This window comes from Eleginops maclovinus, chromosome 23, assembly GCF_036324505.1.
Source record: "Eleginops maclovinus isolate JMC-PN-2008 ecotype Puerto Natales chromosome 23, JC_Emac_rtc_rv5, whole genome shotgun sequence".
Taxonomy (NCBI): Eukaryota; Metazoa; Chordata; class Actinopteri; order Perciformes; family Eleginopidae; genus Eleginops; species Eleginops maclovinus.
The window spans coordinates 697,694-715,000 of NC_086371.1; the positions used below are offsets into that span (position 1 = coordinate 697,694).

The window sequence follows — 17,307 nt, forward strand, 5'->3', positions numbered from 1 at the left end:
AAGTACAGTTACTCATCATTTTGAGGTACTTGAACTACTGTGTACTTTTACTCCACTACATTTATTTAATCCCTTTAGTTACAAATTATTACTCTAACCTCTCCATGTTCATATTTATTTTTCTATAAATAAATATATGTTCAATATATTCCATTTTTAAAATAATTTCCCACTTTTATTTTTATGTTTTATTTAATTTCCTTTATTTATTTCATTTAAAATGGAGCAACTGTAAAATATTCTAATTCCCCTGGTGGATCCAAAGAGTTTTATAATGGATCTTTTTAATTTATTTGACTGTTTGCTGTTAAATAATAGTGTGTTGCTATGCAGAGTGGAACCTGCTGCAGATCACCACTAGGTGTCAGTGTTGGACAGGAAACAGGAAACTGCTGCGGTGCCTCTGAGCAAGGCACTAACAACCTTCACTGCAGAGACTAACACATTTTAATTTCTAAACTATTAACTATAATAAGAGATTTTCATTCAATTATATTTCATGTATATCTTTATTTAAGTAAAATTAAAGCTAACACATTTTTAAAATTAAATAATAATGAAAAAAAAACTTTCATTTAAGAATAAAAAATAAACGCAAATTAAGACTATATTTTAAATAATGCAAATACAAACATTACAATTGTGAATTCAAACCAATGGAAAGGAAAAATAAAACAAATTATTAATCAAGACAACATTAATTAGTAGAGTTCAATAAAATCAAAATGACACATGACAGTTCAAACAAATAAAGAAGTAATCAATTGAATAATACATTAAAAAATAAAATAAAACAAAAGAACAAATGAGTTAAGACCAATTAAACGATTGACAAATACAAAATAAATAAAACCTGTATATTAAAGAACAATAAACATAAGGGTGAAATAAACACCATGAAAGGTGTTAATATCCGTAGAGAGCATTTTTAATGTCGTTATTGATTAACTTCGCATTAACTGTTATATCTATCCTCCCTCTGACCACCAGGTGTCGCTGCAGGCTGCTTTCAACACATCTGGACTCTAAGAAACTTCAACAAATTATTAAAATCCTTTCATTTTAATCAACCTAAACTCAGTCAGGACTGAATTAACATAAAACGACAAACAGATTTAAAGAAAGACGGAAAGAAATGAAAAACTTTTAATATAATAACATGATTTAATTTGAGCAATGGACATGTGGAAATGTATATTTATTAGCCCTTTCTTTATCTCTAATGTTAGTGAGAGACTAGAGACGACACACAAGTTAGAGGATGAAATTAAAATCAATGAATATAGAACTGCTCTCTTGTTTTCAGTGTAAACAACAGCAACAATAACCTCTACATAAGAATTTACTGCACAGTAATACCCATTTTACAAATCATCCTGATACGTATCATACTGGGAGATTCAGGGGATGTGTTGGATCACTATGGGATAAAGAGGTTTCAATAAATGCAATAAACTGTTTTTTTTTACCTCCAGGATTTGGGTAAAAGATGGGTGGTCGTTTTGTCTTATTAGACCTGTGGGTTCGTGAGCATTAGCAGCAGCACAGAGCCGGATCATCCACAGCACAGCATCACTGCTCTATCCTGTGCTCTTCACTGCAGAATCAGGTCTACGTGATCCTCTTTATTCCTCATGGTTTTCTGAAGTGTATTTTACTGGAGCTGTTCGTTGTTTTGTTCCCATTCATTTTCACTTTTTTAAATGTGCTTCCTCACGTTAAGCTTTGAAGAACGACAATTAATGTCATTGTTTATTTAAATCTAATTTCTCCTCTCTCTCCTCCCTCTCTCCCTCTGTCTCTCTACCTGTTCCTGTCTCCGCCCCCCTCTCTCTCTCTGTCTCCCCTCTCTCTCTCCTCAGTCTCGCTGCTGCTGCTCAGACAGCAACAAGCACCACCCGCCTCTCTCTCTGTCTACCTGTCTGTCTGTCTGTCTTTCTCTCTCTCTCTCTCTCTCTCTCTCTCTCTCTCGGTCTACCTGCAGCCCCCCCTCCCCTCCATCCCTCCCTGTCTCCGCCCCCCCCCCCCCCTCTCTCGGTGCGGACATGCTCCTCCGGAGATGAGGCTCCGAAATGTCTCCTTCCTGACGGTCTTGTTGTTCGGGCTGTGCGGGCTGGTCTCCCTGTCCTGGTACACCGCCTTCAGCAGCTCGAGAGGTAAGCACCGCCCCGACGAGCAGCCCCGGTGTGTGTGTGTGTGTGTGTGTGTGTGTGTGTGTGTGTGTGTGTGTGTGTGTGTGTGTGTGTGTGTGTGTGTGTGTGTGTGTGTGTGTGTGTGTGTGTGTGTGTTGGGGCTCCTCACACAGGCTTGCAGCTTTGTGTTTCTGGAGATGTGAGGCTGCAGGATGTGTGGAGGTGAAGGGGAGCGCTTGTTTGTGGTGCATCACATGGCACATGCTATAAGAGAGGTGATGGAGAGGGGGGGCATGTTTTTGTTGCAGAAAAAAACACAAGATGTGAAGCTCCAGCAGTGAGGGGATGAAGGGAGCGTTTGATTTGTCATGCATTACATACCTGCTAAATGAAGGGGTCTAAGACAGTTGGTCTGATGTTGTTGGTGAAAACACAAGATGATACAGTGTGTGTGTGTGTGTGTGTGTGTGTGTGTGTGTGTGTGTGTGTGTGTGTGTGTGTGTGTGTGTGTGTGTGTGTGTGTGTGTGTGTGTGTGTGTGTGTGTGTGTGTGTGAAGCTCAATCTCCAGAGGTGATGAATGGAGCGCTTGATTTGTGATGCAGAAATAAGAAATGATGATGCTGCTGGGGATGTGAGGGGGGAGCGCTTCATATGTGGTGCCAGCTATAAGAGGAGAGGGTCTGAATGAAGGAGGGAGGTTGCATGATTCTGTTGCAGAGAAAGCACATCAGTGCATGCAGAGGGGGATCCATCAGTGAGGTACTAAAAGGAGCGCTTGACTTGTGATGCTGCTGAGAGGAGAGGGCCTAGCTGGAGAAGCTGAGAGGAGGGGTAAGTTTGATTTCATTTTAGCTACACATGTGCTCCTCTGTACCTGAAAGAGAAGCTTGCATTTTGTGCAGAGAAACACACAGGATGCATGTGGTGCTCCAGCAGTGAGGTGATTTAGGGAGCGCTTGTTTAGTGCTCAAATAAGGGGTCCAGACAGAGGGCTGCTGGGATGTAAAGTGTTGCTGTATAAACAAAAACCTCAAGATGCCTAAGTGCATGTGAAGCTCCATCAGTGAGGAAGTGCAGGGAGGGCTTGATTTGTGGTGTACCACAGCTAAGAGGAGAGGGTCAGGACATGGAGAAGAAGATAGGAGGGGTTAGTTTGATTTAGTTGCAGCTCCACTCAGTGTTTCTCATTGAATGAAAATATATTCTATGCACTGAAGTTGTAGACCAAGCAGTTAGCTAACAAAGGGAAATGTGCTGCTGTTGAAACAAGAAGTGGCCTGAGAAGCTCCATCAGTGATGTAGTGCAGGGAGCGCTTGATTTGTGATGTATGACATGCCAGAGAAGAGGGGTTGGTGGTGATGGATGAAAGGGGACGGGGAGTTAGTTGTTGCAGCTTCTTTTTGCAGCGCTTGATTTACAGGCCTGGACTTCTGTGTGTTTGGGTTGCATTGTTGTTCTGATTATGCTGAAACAAGCTGAGTGTGTTTACACTCAGGTCTGTGGGAGCGCTTGTTTTAGGACTCCTTACTCGCCTGTGAGTGGGGTGGAGATAGTGGGTTGGAGATGAAGGGCACATTGATCTTGCTGTTGCTTCTTGTTTTGATTCTTCCTCGGCTGCACGAAGCTAAGGAAAAAAGAAAGAGGGAGCACTTGTTTTGTGATCCATCACACAGCAGGGGAGCACTGTGCAGCTGTTGGGGAGCAGATGCCGTCTGGAGCTTCAGTCTGTGTTTGTGGGGGGGCAGGTGGAGACTCAGGAACAAGGGGGTGGAGGGGGGGGGTGCTTGGGTGGTTTGCAAAAAAGTTGAGCTGAGGGATGCAAAAGATCTGGAGGCTCAGCAGCTCTGTAAAGGGAGCGCTTGTTTTAAACACTGAGTGTATCATTCACACATTTATCCTTTCTACCTTCGCTATGCAAACCTCATTTCTGTAAAAACAACAACCAACATTATTCTTTACCTCCAGGATCAAACTCAGACACATATTTCTACACAACAGCTTTTCTGCTTCCATCCTCCTTTTGGAAACACGGTGACATCACTACGAAACACCCATGCTCCTATTGGCTAGCGCTCCAATGCATTGTACGTGATAGGCTAAGGGGCGGGACATCGGGTTGACGAATCACAAGGACTCACACTTTAGGAGAATGGTTTCCCTGTACGGACTCTGGAGTCTATCTCACGCCGGAAGCATCCCTCTGATAATCCTCCACAGATTATATAGATTATGATTGAGATCACATCCTCTCCGTGTTTCGCACATGGAAACATTTACTCTGAAAAACACCTAAACTCATGAACCCTGCCGCCTGGCTTCTGCTTTCTATTACATAATACTAATAATATTCATACATGTGGTTCTATATTGAGCTTTTATACGTACCTTAAATCAACAACAAGAACAATATGAAATAAAAGCTGTTGTTTTTATTTCGTCAGATTTCCATTTCATTAAGTTTGCAAATTATTGTTTAAAATTGAATTTCAGAAAAATGTTTTGGAGTTTTTCTGCAACTGATTGTGAATGTGAACCATTACTGATTTTAAACATTGATGATGTCTCTGACTAAATATGTTATCCTTTGAATGTGTTTGCATGTTACTTTGAAAAGTTAAAACCTTATGTTTCTCCTGATAACAGCAGGGGGGCTCACTTAGTTTGAAACAAGCTAAATAAATACAATAAATTAGAACACGAATCCCACCTGCCTCCTCTCACACTGTGACAACTCATTGCTTCCTGTTCCACACTTTTAATTTAATCACTTCCTTCTGTCAGACAAAACATGAGAAAACTCAGTGACGATTTAGACTTAGACTTAACGCTCAGCAGTCAATGGAAACATTGGGAAAGCGTGTCAAAAAAGTGTGTAAAAACATCCAAAAAGTGTGAACCGTATCCATTTCAGGGACTGCAGTAAGTAGAATGTTCGGTTGGATAAAAACATGAATCTTTTTCAGGAAATGTTGACTTTATGGGACTTTACAATGCTTAGGAGTCAATGGAAATGTAGGGACAGCATGTCCAGAAAAAGGGGGGGAAATTGATGTGTACAAAACTTTGAAAGCATTTTCCTCAAAGGATATTGTATGCATAAAATATTTGATTTAAATTGGTTTTACTTTAGGAGTTTTACATTTTCTGTAGATATAAATATGTACATTTGATTTCAGAATATCCTCCACATGTTTTGATGCCAAATCCTTCCGATGATTTAGAAATTCAGAGGAATCACACATGGCTCTGACTCATCCATCTTCCTGGTAACACACACACACACACACACACACACACACACACACACACACACACACACACACACACACACACACACACACACACACACATACACACACACACACGCACACACACACACACCCTCTCCATCCTTTCCGGATGAAGGCGTGTTTTCCTGCAGAGCGGAGATTGATTCACACTTTGATGGCAGTTAACCAGTGTCTGTGTGTGTGTGTGTGTGTGTGTGTGTGTGTGTGTGTGTGTGTGTGTGTGTGTGTGTGTGTGTGTGTGTGTGTGTGTGTGTGGCACTCAGAGTAAATTAGTCCAGTGACTGTAGCTGCCGACAGAAGGTGCGTTTGATGTATTCATCCCTGTGAGACTGCAGCATTGACGTTGACAGTGGACAGGTCTGAAGTCAAGAGCTTGTTAAATCCGAGCGCTCTGATTGGCTGAGAAGCTTTAGCTGTAAGGACCAATCGGCAGGTTTTCATATTTCATTTTGTAATTTTTTTACATTTATCGAATATCTTTCTCACAAATTTGTCAAACCCCGTTTACAAACTTTCACATTTATTTATTATTTCAATTTTAATAAACATTTTTATCTGCTTTTTGAGGATTCTGTTTGTAAAATGTGCTGACAGACGAGCTTTGAAGGTAAAAAGTGACTTTTGGTTCAGCTCTCATTAGTTAGTATATGTAGGACTTTCTTTCCCCATATTCCCACCAGAGCTTCCTCTGTACAGTGAACACACACACACACACACACACACACACACACACACACACACACACACACACACACACACACACACACACACACACACACACACACACACACACACACACAGACCCTCCCTTGCATTGTTTAACTGTCATAACCTTGGTTCCACTTTCGTCTGCGGCGCTTTGATTCTGTTGCACAGTAATTCTGTCAGTGTCTACGTGTGTGTGTGTGTGTGTCTGTGTGTCTGTGTGTCTGTGTGCCTGTGTGTGAGAGAGAGTGTGTGTAAAGTGTTTCAGTTGGATGCAAACCTCTGGCAGCACTTCCTTTATACATGAGTGGTAGTCCTGAAAGAGGGTGCAGAAGCTGATGATCTTCCTGTTTTTAACCTCCCTTCACCTTTACAGTAACCCAGAGTTATGTGCCAGTATGTAAACACACTCTGCACACAGGTTCGGCAAATAGATGAATGAGCTTACTTTAAAGTTCATCATTTGACTAAATGTAAATAAACTAGGGGAACTGCAGCAGCAGCAGCACATTTCCTTGTGGATTGAATGTTTACTGTCATCATACATTTGACTGTTACCCTCTTTTAGATTCACAGAAACATGTTCTCACAGAGGTCAGATTTCGTCCCGCAGCAGAACAGAGAAGAGGCTCACAGAAAACTATTAAAAAAACAGATGATATTCCTAAAAGTTACCCACATTTGGATTAAAATCACTGACCTAGTGATACAGTATACATCCATTCTGAATTAGGCCTGCAACTGACATTTATTTCCCTTATTAGTGGTCTGGGTTAGTATATATAATGTCATGAAATAGTGAAAAGTGTTCATCCCAGTTTCTGCAGTTCAAGATATTCACTTGAATGGGATATAAAAGCAGCTAATATCCATATTTGAAAGTCTGAAAACAGCATTTAAGTACATTTCTGCAGGAAATAAATACTTTTACTTCCGTGTACTGCAGCACTGGCTGATATAATTGGATCGTTATTGGTCAGGAACCATAGAGGAAGAAGGGAGAGTATTGATCTGCCTTCAGTGATCTCCTCTTGTTGTAGCCCAGTACACACATTTATAGACACAATAATACACAATTATACCAAGTTACTGCTAAAATGTATTCTCCAGTTTATTCTCCAGTATCAAAGCCACTGTAGTGTGCAGTGCTACGGTGTTGGGACGCAGTAAACTCACTTTTGACGCCTGTAGGAAACACAACATATTCTTTCTGTTAACGGAGCATTTTTTAAACAACGAATCTGTGTTGAGGATCTGCCAGAGGGCTAGCTAATGAAAGCTATTTGCTGCTAGGTTTTAGCTGTTAGCTGTACACTTTAGCTGCTAGATGTTAACATTAGCTTATACCTGTTATCAGAATCAGAATACCTAAGTTATTCATCCCACAGAAGGGATATTTTCATTTGTACAGCAGAAAGAGCAAAAGACACCAAATAATATCACCCCCAAGACACAAAAAATATATACAAGAAGCCCACAGTTTACAAAATACACAAAAATAGACCTCAGAAACCATTCTGAGTATAGCAGCCGGATATGTATTGCACAGTTATTACACAAGGGGGTGTTATAGTCGGTGTTGTTATATGTGAAGGGGTCTACCGGGGGCCATGGTGGTTATAGAGTCTGACCGCTGCAGGAAGGAAGGACCTGCGGTATCTCTCCGTGAGACACCAGGTTAGTTAGCTGCTAACTGTTAAGATTAGCTTCTGACTGTTAGCTGTACACTTTAGCTGCTAACTGTTAACATTAGCTTCTGACTGTTAGCTGTACACTTTAGCTGTTAACTGTTAAGATTAGCTTCTGACTGTTAGCTGTACACTTTAGCTGCTAACTGTTAACATTAGCTTCTGACTGTTAGCTGTACACTTTAGCTGCTAACTGTTAAGATTAGCTTCTGACTGTTAGCTGTACACTTTAGCTGCTAACTGTTAACATTAGCTTCTGACTGTTAGCTGTACACTTTAGCTGCTAACTGTTAACATTAGCTTCTGACTGTTAGCTGTACACTTTAGCTGCTAACTGTTAAGATTAGCTTCTGACTGTTAGCTGTACACTTTAGCTGCTAACTGTTAAGATTAGCTTCTGACTGTTAGCTGTACACTTTAGCTGCTAGATGTTAACATTACCTGTTAGCTGTTAAGATTAGCTTCTGACTTTTCGCTGTTAACCTTAGTTGCTAACTATTAGCTTCTGACTGTTTGCTGTAAACCTTTGCTGCTAACTATTAGCTTCTGACTGTTTGCTGTTAACCTTAGTTGCTAACTGTTAACATTAACTTCTGACTGTTAGCTGTACACTTTAGCTGCTAACTTTTTGTATTTTGTTGCTGCAATGAAAACATTTCCCAGTTTGGGATAAATAAAGTATTTCTGATTCTATTTCTGATAACTGTAAACATAATCTGTTAGCTGTTAACATTAGCTTCTGACTGTTAGCTGTTAACGTTAGCTTCTGACTGTCAACATTAGCTGCTAACTGTCAACATTAGCAGTTAGCTGTTAACATTAGCTTCTGACTGTTAGCTGTTAACATTAGCTGCTAGCTGCTAGCTGTTTTAGCTTACTGTTGCTGGTCAAGCTAGGTTCAATAGGGTCACATTATAGTGTTTTCACGACATCTTTCCATTGCCTTTTCCTATGTTCTCTTCCTACTCTTCATCCTATAATTACATTACATGTAGCTACGTACAATTTGCAATACACCTTAGATAACAACTCAGGACAACAACAACAACAACAGTGCTGACACTAGGGTGGCCAGACGTCCACCTTTAGGCCGGACAGTCTGGCTTTTCAATGCCCTGTCCGGCGTCCGGCTGCAGCATCAGCTGGACGCCGGACAGGGCATTGAAAAGCCGGACGTCTGGCCACCCTACCTGGTCACCCTAGCTGACATGTTTACTTTAATCAAACAGGAAGAGCTGCTGCATCAGTTACTCTTAGGTGTTTTTGATTCTTTCGCCAAGGTAGAAACGAAACAGGTGGGTCTTCAGCTTGAGACAGGAGATGTGTAGACTCTCCGCTCTCCTTATAAAAGTGGACAGCTCGCTCCACCATAACTCCTTCACCCTTCAGTGCTTCCTCACTTGTTCCTCCTCTCCTCTTCAAATTATTCTTCCTCCTTTCGCTCCCCTCTCCTCCCTTTTCCCTTCAGACTCTCCTCTGGAAACGTGAGAGGATCTTTGACAGTTATGCCAATACAAGGGAAACGGTGTGTGTGTGTGTGTGTGTGTGTGTGTGTGTGTGTGTGTGTGTGTGTGTGTGTGTGTGTGTGTGTGTGTGTGTGTGTGTGTGTGTGTGTGTGTGTGTGTAATATGAGCTCCAGATTAACTGTGTGTGCGTTGCAGAAGCTTCAGTTTGAGGTGTCAGTCACACTGGTAATGACTATAGCCGTGTGTGTGTGTGTGTGTGTGTGTGTGTGTGTGTGTGTGTGTTTCAGACTGTAATTCCCTCAGCTGTCAGCTTTGCTCAGCCTGCTGTAAAACGTGGATCCATGAATATAGAATAAAATAATTGTTAATAAGAAAGAAGAAAGAAAACGGATAAAAGACAAAATGAGCGTTCAGGCTTTGTTCAATAAAAATGAGTATTTGGGGCGAAGGTAACTTCAACATAGTCTCGTACAACATATTTCTGCTTGAGACACATGAACACACACTAGTGAGCTAGGTAACCATAGCTGTTAGCTTTCAGCTTCCATGGAGTTCATCTTTGTTGTGAAACGTGAATAAATCCAGTTGTTTGACGATGCTAGCTGTTGGACGTTAGCTAACACATTTCATATATTTGAGAGTGATAAACATTAATGAATAGACAAAAACAAGATGTTAAAATGCAGAAGATAATATAAAAGATACAACCTTAGACACTGACAAAACAAAGTTACGATTTCAAAGTATAAATGTACGTTAGAGTTGAGTTGTTAGCTGTAAGTTGTTGGATGCTACCTATAACCTGTTGGACGTTGGTTGCTACCTTTTAGCAGCTAGTTGTTAGCTTTGTGATCTTAGCTGTTGGAGCTAGGCTTGGACAAAGCTACATAATAACATCACATCATGTGTGTTTAATGTAGTCTCAAACGACATTCACATCCTCAACTCCGAGGAGGTAAAAATACTGTGTGTGTGTGTGTGTGTGTGTGTGTGTGTGTGTGTGGTTCACACCTTTAATGGAAGTCGAGCCACCGTTGTCTCCATGGAAACTCACTTTCAGTCCTCTATAGGTGCTGGATATAAGAACGGCTTTTATTTTGAAGGAACCGCAGTGGAAAGTCTTTGCTGTTTAATCATTAACCACATTTACTTTTCATTAACCTTCAAGCTTCCTCCTGCTATCTGGCAGAGAGTCAGAACAGAACTGCTTTATCTGTCATGCCTTATCACATCCCTGCTTATTGAGGGCTGAACAATATAAAAGGTGTGATGAACAGGGCTGTGCTGCAATAAGAGAACAGGATGTTTAACCTGAAGGAGAAACACACGTACACACACATAAATACACACTCCTGTAGGCACACACACACACCCTCCCTTGCATTGTTTAACTCTCATAACCTTGGTTTAGACAGTTTAGATTGAACTGTTTGTGTAGGTTTCATCTCTTTCATTCGTGAAAATATCACACTTTTGTTGTGAATTTACAGTTTTTAATCGCTAGAATATCAGATATCTAAATATTTTACAGGTGTTTCATTTATTTACGACTTTAATATAAGTTGTTCTATCACAAACATGTTGATTCCGTTTTATAAATGAGATGAAATCACAGTTTTGTACTCCTTAAAACTCATAAAATATCATTTTTGTGGTAAAAGTCTGGCTTTCAATCTCTATGAACCGGTAAGATCTGAATGTCAGAAGTAGTCTCAGTTTTTCTATCGCAAACTTTTAAAATGATTTTTAATAAATATACCACTTTCATTTGAGACACAATTCTCTGTCACAGATGAGCCAAATTGTTTTGTTGTACATTTAATAATTCAATCTCAGAGATAACCACATTTTCTTTATTTTCTCGTAAATCTCTAACTTTAATTCATGAAATATATCATTTATTTTGTTGTAAACTTTTAAGATTGTTCTACTTAGCTAACGCCTTAAAGTGAATAATAACTTCTGCCACGGAGTAATCTCTCTGTAACATGAATGATATTTTTCCCCGGAGGGTGAACCCTTTATATTTTAATGATGCGTCAGATCCACTAAGTGCTGTCTCAATAAAGGTTATTGTTTTTATGGTGCATCATCATTAGTTATGGAACATTATATTCAGTTAAATAGAGAAACACCCTGATAATAGTCCCTTTAAAGCCATGAGATCATACTGAGGAAACACACACTCACAGTCTTGTGTTTCTGAGTGTGTGTGTGTGTGTGTGTGTGTGTGTGTGTGTGTGTGTTTCCTGAAGACGTTGTAAAGGCAGATGAATATTTAATGAGAGCTGTTGGAGGTCGGGTTGCAGGAACATCTGAAGTGTGTTTCCTGCTGCAGAGAAAACAAACAGATATTAACTTCATGTGAGGGAGGGGCTTTAAAACAAACACCTTCATTTCATTTATTGTAACTCAGACACCTGATGAGTTCTGATGCATGATTCCTGGAAACACAGTTTGAATGTCAATTGGCTCTCGATTTGTTCTAAATACTGCAGATATTTTAGGTGTTATTGAATTATCATTAGACTTGGACCAGCGGTGCCCCACCTGTGGAAGGCTTTGCAGGCGGGCAGCCAAATATATATATATTTTTTATGTGATTTTTTCCCCCAAACTTCAATTGAAGGTTGATGGTAGGACCTTCCCGCTGGACCACATAGATAATGCACCTGATTGGTCAGTTTTGGTAAAAAAAAACAATCATCCAGAGCTAAAACTATCCAAGTGTATAAGGGAGGGATAATGTGCAGCGAGGCGGTCACTGTGGGGGAAGAGCCCCCGACAGATCAGGGAGCGCGACGCGAAACCATCTCCTGCCCCTGGCCGAGCCTACATGCTGCATTCACAGCATTTTGTTAGGCCTGTTCATTTAGTGCACTTGTTTTGGCTTGTTTTGATGTTTGGGTTTTTTCTGCACCATTGTGTGTTCGATTTACCTCACTACATCTGGTGCGTGTAACACATGTGCAATTGTTATGTCTAAGAATGCATTTATCAATGTCCGAATGAAGTCGTTATTCCTTTGCCCCTCACTTTGACCTTCTGTTTGCTACTGATGGGCGGCTCCTTTTCTAAAAGTCCTTAGAGAACTTCACTTAGCCTCCGTATTGTTTATGGTTGGCTGTTGGCCTTGGAACTTTTGTGATTCTTAAGTGGGCCCTGAGTCGAAAAAGGTTGGGAACCGCTGACTTAGACCACTTTGGGTAGCTGGCCGGCTCTGCTGTGATTGGTCAACAGCTTAGAGATGTCCCGCCCCTTGGCCTATCGCGTACAACGGGTTGGAGTGCTAGCCAATAGGAGTGCGAGTATTAAATAGTGATGTCACTGTGTTCCTGAAGTGAACAAAGGAGTCCAATGGAGGTGCTTGGGGTGTGGAGGGGGGGGGGGGGTGGAACTACAAAACGTTTAACAGCACAATGAGCAGCAGCCTCATGATGACGGTGATATTAAAGCATGTATGTGCAGCCAACAAAAAATGAGAAGGGTGACAGTGACCTGTTACCCAGAACTACACTCACTCACACACACACACACACACACACACACACACACACACACACACACACACACACACACACACACACACACACACACTCACTCACTCACTCACTCACTCACTCACTCACTCACTCACTCACTCACACACACACACACACACACACACACACACACACACACACACACACACACACACACACACACACACACACACACACACACACACACACACACACACACACACACACACACACACAAAAACAGTGCTGATGAGTGTTTGGTTTAAGGCGATGTGCTGACACTCTGATATGTTAAGCAAGCTTTGTGTGTGTGTGTGTGTGTGTGTGTGTGTGTGTGTGTGTGTGTGTGTGTGTGTGTGTGTGTGTGTGTGTGTGTGTGTGTGTGTGTGTGTGTGTGTGTGTGTGTGTGTGTGTGTGTGTGTGTGCTTGTGTGTGTGTGTGTAGGGGCACTGTGTTTGTCTCAGAGATATCAGGAGGACAACATGTGACCCAGTGCCTTCAGCAGCATGTGACTCTGTGTGTGTGTGTGTGTGTGTGTGTGTGTGTGTGTGTGTGTGTGTGTGTGTGTGTGTGTGTGTGTGTGTGTGTGTGTGTGTTTTTTTAATGTATTTTGACGTGAACTTCGACCTCTTGTTCTGCTGCTTTTTTGAGAACACTCTCCTTTTTGTTGTTCTGCCAGGAGCTTCAGTCACTAAAGACTGAATAAAGGAAGATGTTATTTGTTCAGGTAATTTATTAGATGCAGATTTCCAGATTCGATGCTTCTGTTTTGTTGCATTTTGAATGAGTTTTTCTTACTCACAAGTACCACAAGACTGGTCTTTTCCATTTATACACGTTAATGTTTTCCTCATGTGGATGAAGCAGATGCTAGCACAACCCTGATCAACCAAACTCCATTCAGAAAACAAGCGTTTTAAAGTCTTTTTCCAGACAGACCAGAAAACACATGTTCTAATAATCAACATCATCATGGAGTTGTTTCGGCATCATTAGTATGAGTTTACTGCATCAGAGTAAAATCTGTATTTAATGCTGTAGAAAAGCATCATTTTTAATTCAACGTGTGAGTCTGTTGGGTTTAATTTGAGAGAAATGTTTCCTCGTGACAGAAAAAAAAGATCTATTGATTTGATCAACGGAGAGGAAATAAATCTGGAAAAGCTTCTAAACACAGATGAGAGGAACACCTTATTCGAATCATGAAAAGAGGAAACAATATGAGAGAAACCGGCTCATATTTAGAGAGGAGGCTGAATCAGATCAGCTTCCTCACACACAGCGCACCATCTGTCCACCACAGTGTGTGTGTGTGTGTGTGTGTGTGTGTGTGTGTGTGTGTGTGTGTGTGTGTGTGTGTGAGGATCACTTTCATTACATTAGTTGTTTAAATCTCTCTGAGTTTCAGGTATCTGTGCTCCCTCTCAGGCGACCATCTGTCCACCACAGTGTGTGTGTGTGTGTGTGTGTGTGTGTGTGTGTGTGTGTGTGTGTGCAGGATTCAGAGGATGTTGTTGGATGTTTTAATACAGATTATTAATCATCATCAGCTGCAGGGAAGCATGGGGATGGTGTTCATGTGTGTGTGTTCAGGTTTTTGCAGGCGTCAGATTTGAATGCCAGCACGGCAAATCCAGAATCTTCTGTTTTAAAGCTGCTATTTATCAGGTCTGTGCTTCAGAAATAATGTAAACGATCACAGTAGAGCCATTAGACTGAACAATAATTGCTCAATGCTTTTTTTGTGCAGAAATGTCTTGAAATGCTGTTTTTCAACGTCTGGACTCTGCAGGTGTGCTGCTTTTCTCTGTTTTATATTAAAGTGAATATCTTTGACATTTAATGGCATGTCGTTGGACTCCGAGTGACTGAGACCGACGTTTGAGTTATAATCAACATGATCTGCTCAATTCTGATTTATGGCTGCTCATTTCCTGTTGCAGATCTTTGTGATATAAAATACTTGTTACTCTTTTCTAATTATAACATGTGTACATACTTTAACATGACGTCATGGAAATCTGACTAACAAGGGGAAGATGTTGCTGATAATAATAACTGATGCTACACACACACACACACACACACACACACACACACACACACACACACACACACACACACACACACACACACAGTGAGAGCTGCAAGGATACATGCTGAACAGGGCCATCGATTATTACATTTTTTAAAAAGCCAGAATTTTTAGGAAAAAAGTGATAATTTTGACAAAAGAATCAGAAATGTACAAGTCAACATTTCTGAAAACAATTCTGAAATTTGAAAAATGATAATTGTGAAAAAATAGTCGAAAAATCAAATTGGGAAAAAAATCTGAAATTTGAAAAGAAAATAGAATGGAAAAAAGATCGGAGACTGATGGAGCAGCTGGACCTCTGTACAGAGGCGGTTTCCCTGCCAAATTGTTTTGTGCTGATCGGGGGGGTTGTTTTCAAAGCGGGGACATTATTGACAAAGAGAAGCCCCGGTGCGGACGATGTTCTGTTTTGTTACCGATGAGTTTTAATATTTGAACAGCAGAGTGAGTTTAGTGTGTGGAACGTCAAAGCTCTGCATCAGATCTCTTTCCTTCTGTATCCCCTGCCATTATTCCTCCTTTACAACTTCCCTCCATCCTTCCTCCCTTGATGCATTTACCAGGGGAGGACGTGGGGAGGAAGGTCCCCCTCAGTGATTACCACTTATTATTATTATCACATGATGTCAGCCGGCAGCTGCTGATGGATCCTGAGGAATGTGTGAGAGAGTTGGTACGTAAGGGTCATATTGAACTGAGTGTGTGTGTGTGTGTGTGTGTGTGTGTGTGTGTGTGTGTGTGCGTGTGTGTGTGTGTGTGTGTGTGTGTGTGTGTCAGATCTTAAGTGGTTTATTTCATAAAGTCATAATGGAAGTCATTAAAAAGTATGACTTGAGTCAAATGCTCCGGATGAAAAGTTAATAAGATCTTGTTTGTGTGAAATTAAATTCTGCAGGACTTAAGTAATGTTTTATTTCCTTCGAGATAATTATAGATTTACTGCCCCGTTATGATATCTTCTAATAAATAAGATCCCGAAATTCAATAAAGTAGTGAAAATATGTCAGAAAACATGAAGAAATCCAAAGTTTCAGAGCAAAAAGCATCTTAACCAAACACAGTAACAGAGTTTAAGTGCAGCCTGACACACTGAAACCTGACACACACACACACACACACACACACACACACACACACACACACACGATGGGAGGATAAGGTGTTGTGGGTAATTGGTTGGTATTCCAGTCTCCAGATGTGGCCCCTCGCTCTCTAAATGCCCTCTTTGTGTCAGACGTGGCTCGAGTCTTTTTCCACAAACCCTCTCATTCACAAGCTGCCACCTGACTCCGCTCACCTGCACCTCCCAGACGGGTGGAGACAGGGTGGGAGGCGTCAGGATCCTGTGTCCACACGCTGGTCCTTTACAAATCTCACTGCCATAACAGAAAACCTCACATTTTATACTTTTGATTTTACTCCTGCAATATGTTCTGTGTTTATTCCTGTCCAACAACTGACTCGTCTGGTTCTCGTAGGACGTCTGGTTCTCGTAGGACGTTTCGTAGGACGTCTGGTTCTCGTAGGACGTCTCGTAGGACGTCTGGTTCTCGTAGGACATCTGGTTCTCGTAGGACGTCTCGTAGGACGTTTGGTTCTCGTAGGAAGTCTCGTAGGACGTCTCATATGACGTCTGGTTCTCTAAGGACATCTGGTTCTCGTAGGACGTCTCATAGGACGTCTGGTTCTCGTAGGACGTCTGGTTCTCGTAGGAAGTCTCGTAGGACGTCTGGTTCTCGTAGGACGTCTGGTTCTCGTAGGAAGTCTCGTAGGACGTCTGGTTCTCGTAGGACGTCTGGTTCTCGTAGGACGTCTGGTTCTCGTAGGACATCTGGTTCTCATAGGACGTCTGGCTCTCGTAGGACGTCTCATAGGACGTCTGGTTCTCGCAGGACGTCTCATAGGACGTCTAGTTCTCGTAGGAAGTCTCGTAGGACGTCTGGTTCTCGTAGGACGTCTGGTTCTCGTAGGACGTCTCATAGGACGTCTGGTTCTCGTAGGACGTCTCATAGGACGTCTGGTTCTCGTAGGACGTCTGGTTCTCGTAGGACGTCTCATAGGACGTCTGGTTCTCGTAGGACGTCTGGTTCTCGTAGGACGTCTGGTTCTCGTAGGACGTCTCATAGGACGTCTGGTTCTCGTAGGACTTTGGACTCTTTCTGTGGGTCTGTTAAGTTTGGACACGTCTCGTTCTTATCTCACCCTCTCTCGCTCTCAGGGGACGAATACATTCTGTTTTGTATTTCGTAGGACTTTGGCTTCAGACTTGTCTAGTTCTCTTGGGAACTTTTTCTTTGGACTTGTCTGGTTCTCCTAGGTCTTTTGACTCGGACCTGTCTCTTTAGTGGACAACTTGGACATGGCACATCCTCTCGTAGGACGTTTCCTCAGACCTGTCTTGTTCT

General features: G+C 41.6%; 1 protein-coding gene across 1 annotated transcript in view; it reads left to right on the forward strand.

The window, feature by feature from the left end:
- Positions 1–1,882: 1,882 nt before the first annotated feature.
- mgat4b (alpha-1,3-mannosyl-glycoprotein 4-beta-N-acetylglucosaminyltransferase B) overlaps positions 1,883–17,307 on the forward strand; it is a 51,699-nt gene continuing 36,274 nt past the window's right edge. The window contains 1 exon segment of the mRNA XM_063877339.1: positions 1,883–2,156. Within this exon segment, the coding sequence (XP_063733409.1) occupies positions 2,060–2,156 (97 nt within the window). The 5' untranslated portion in view covers positions 1,883–2,059.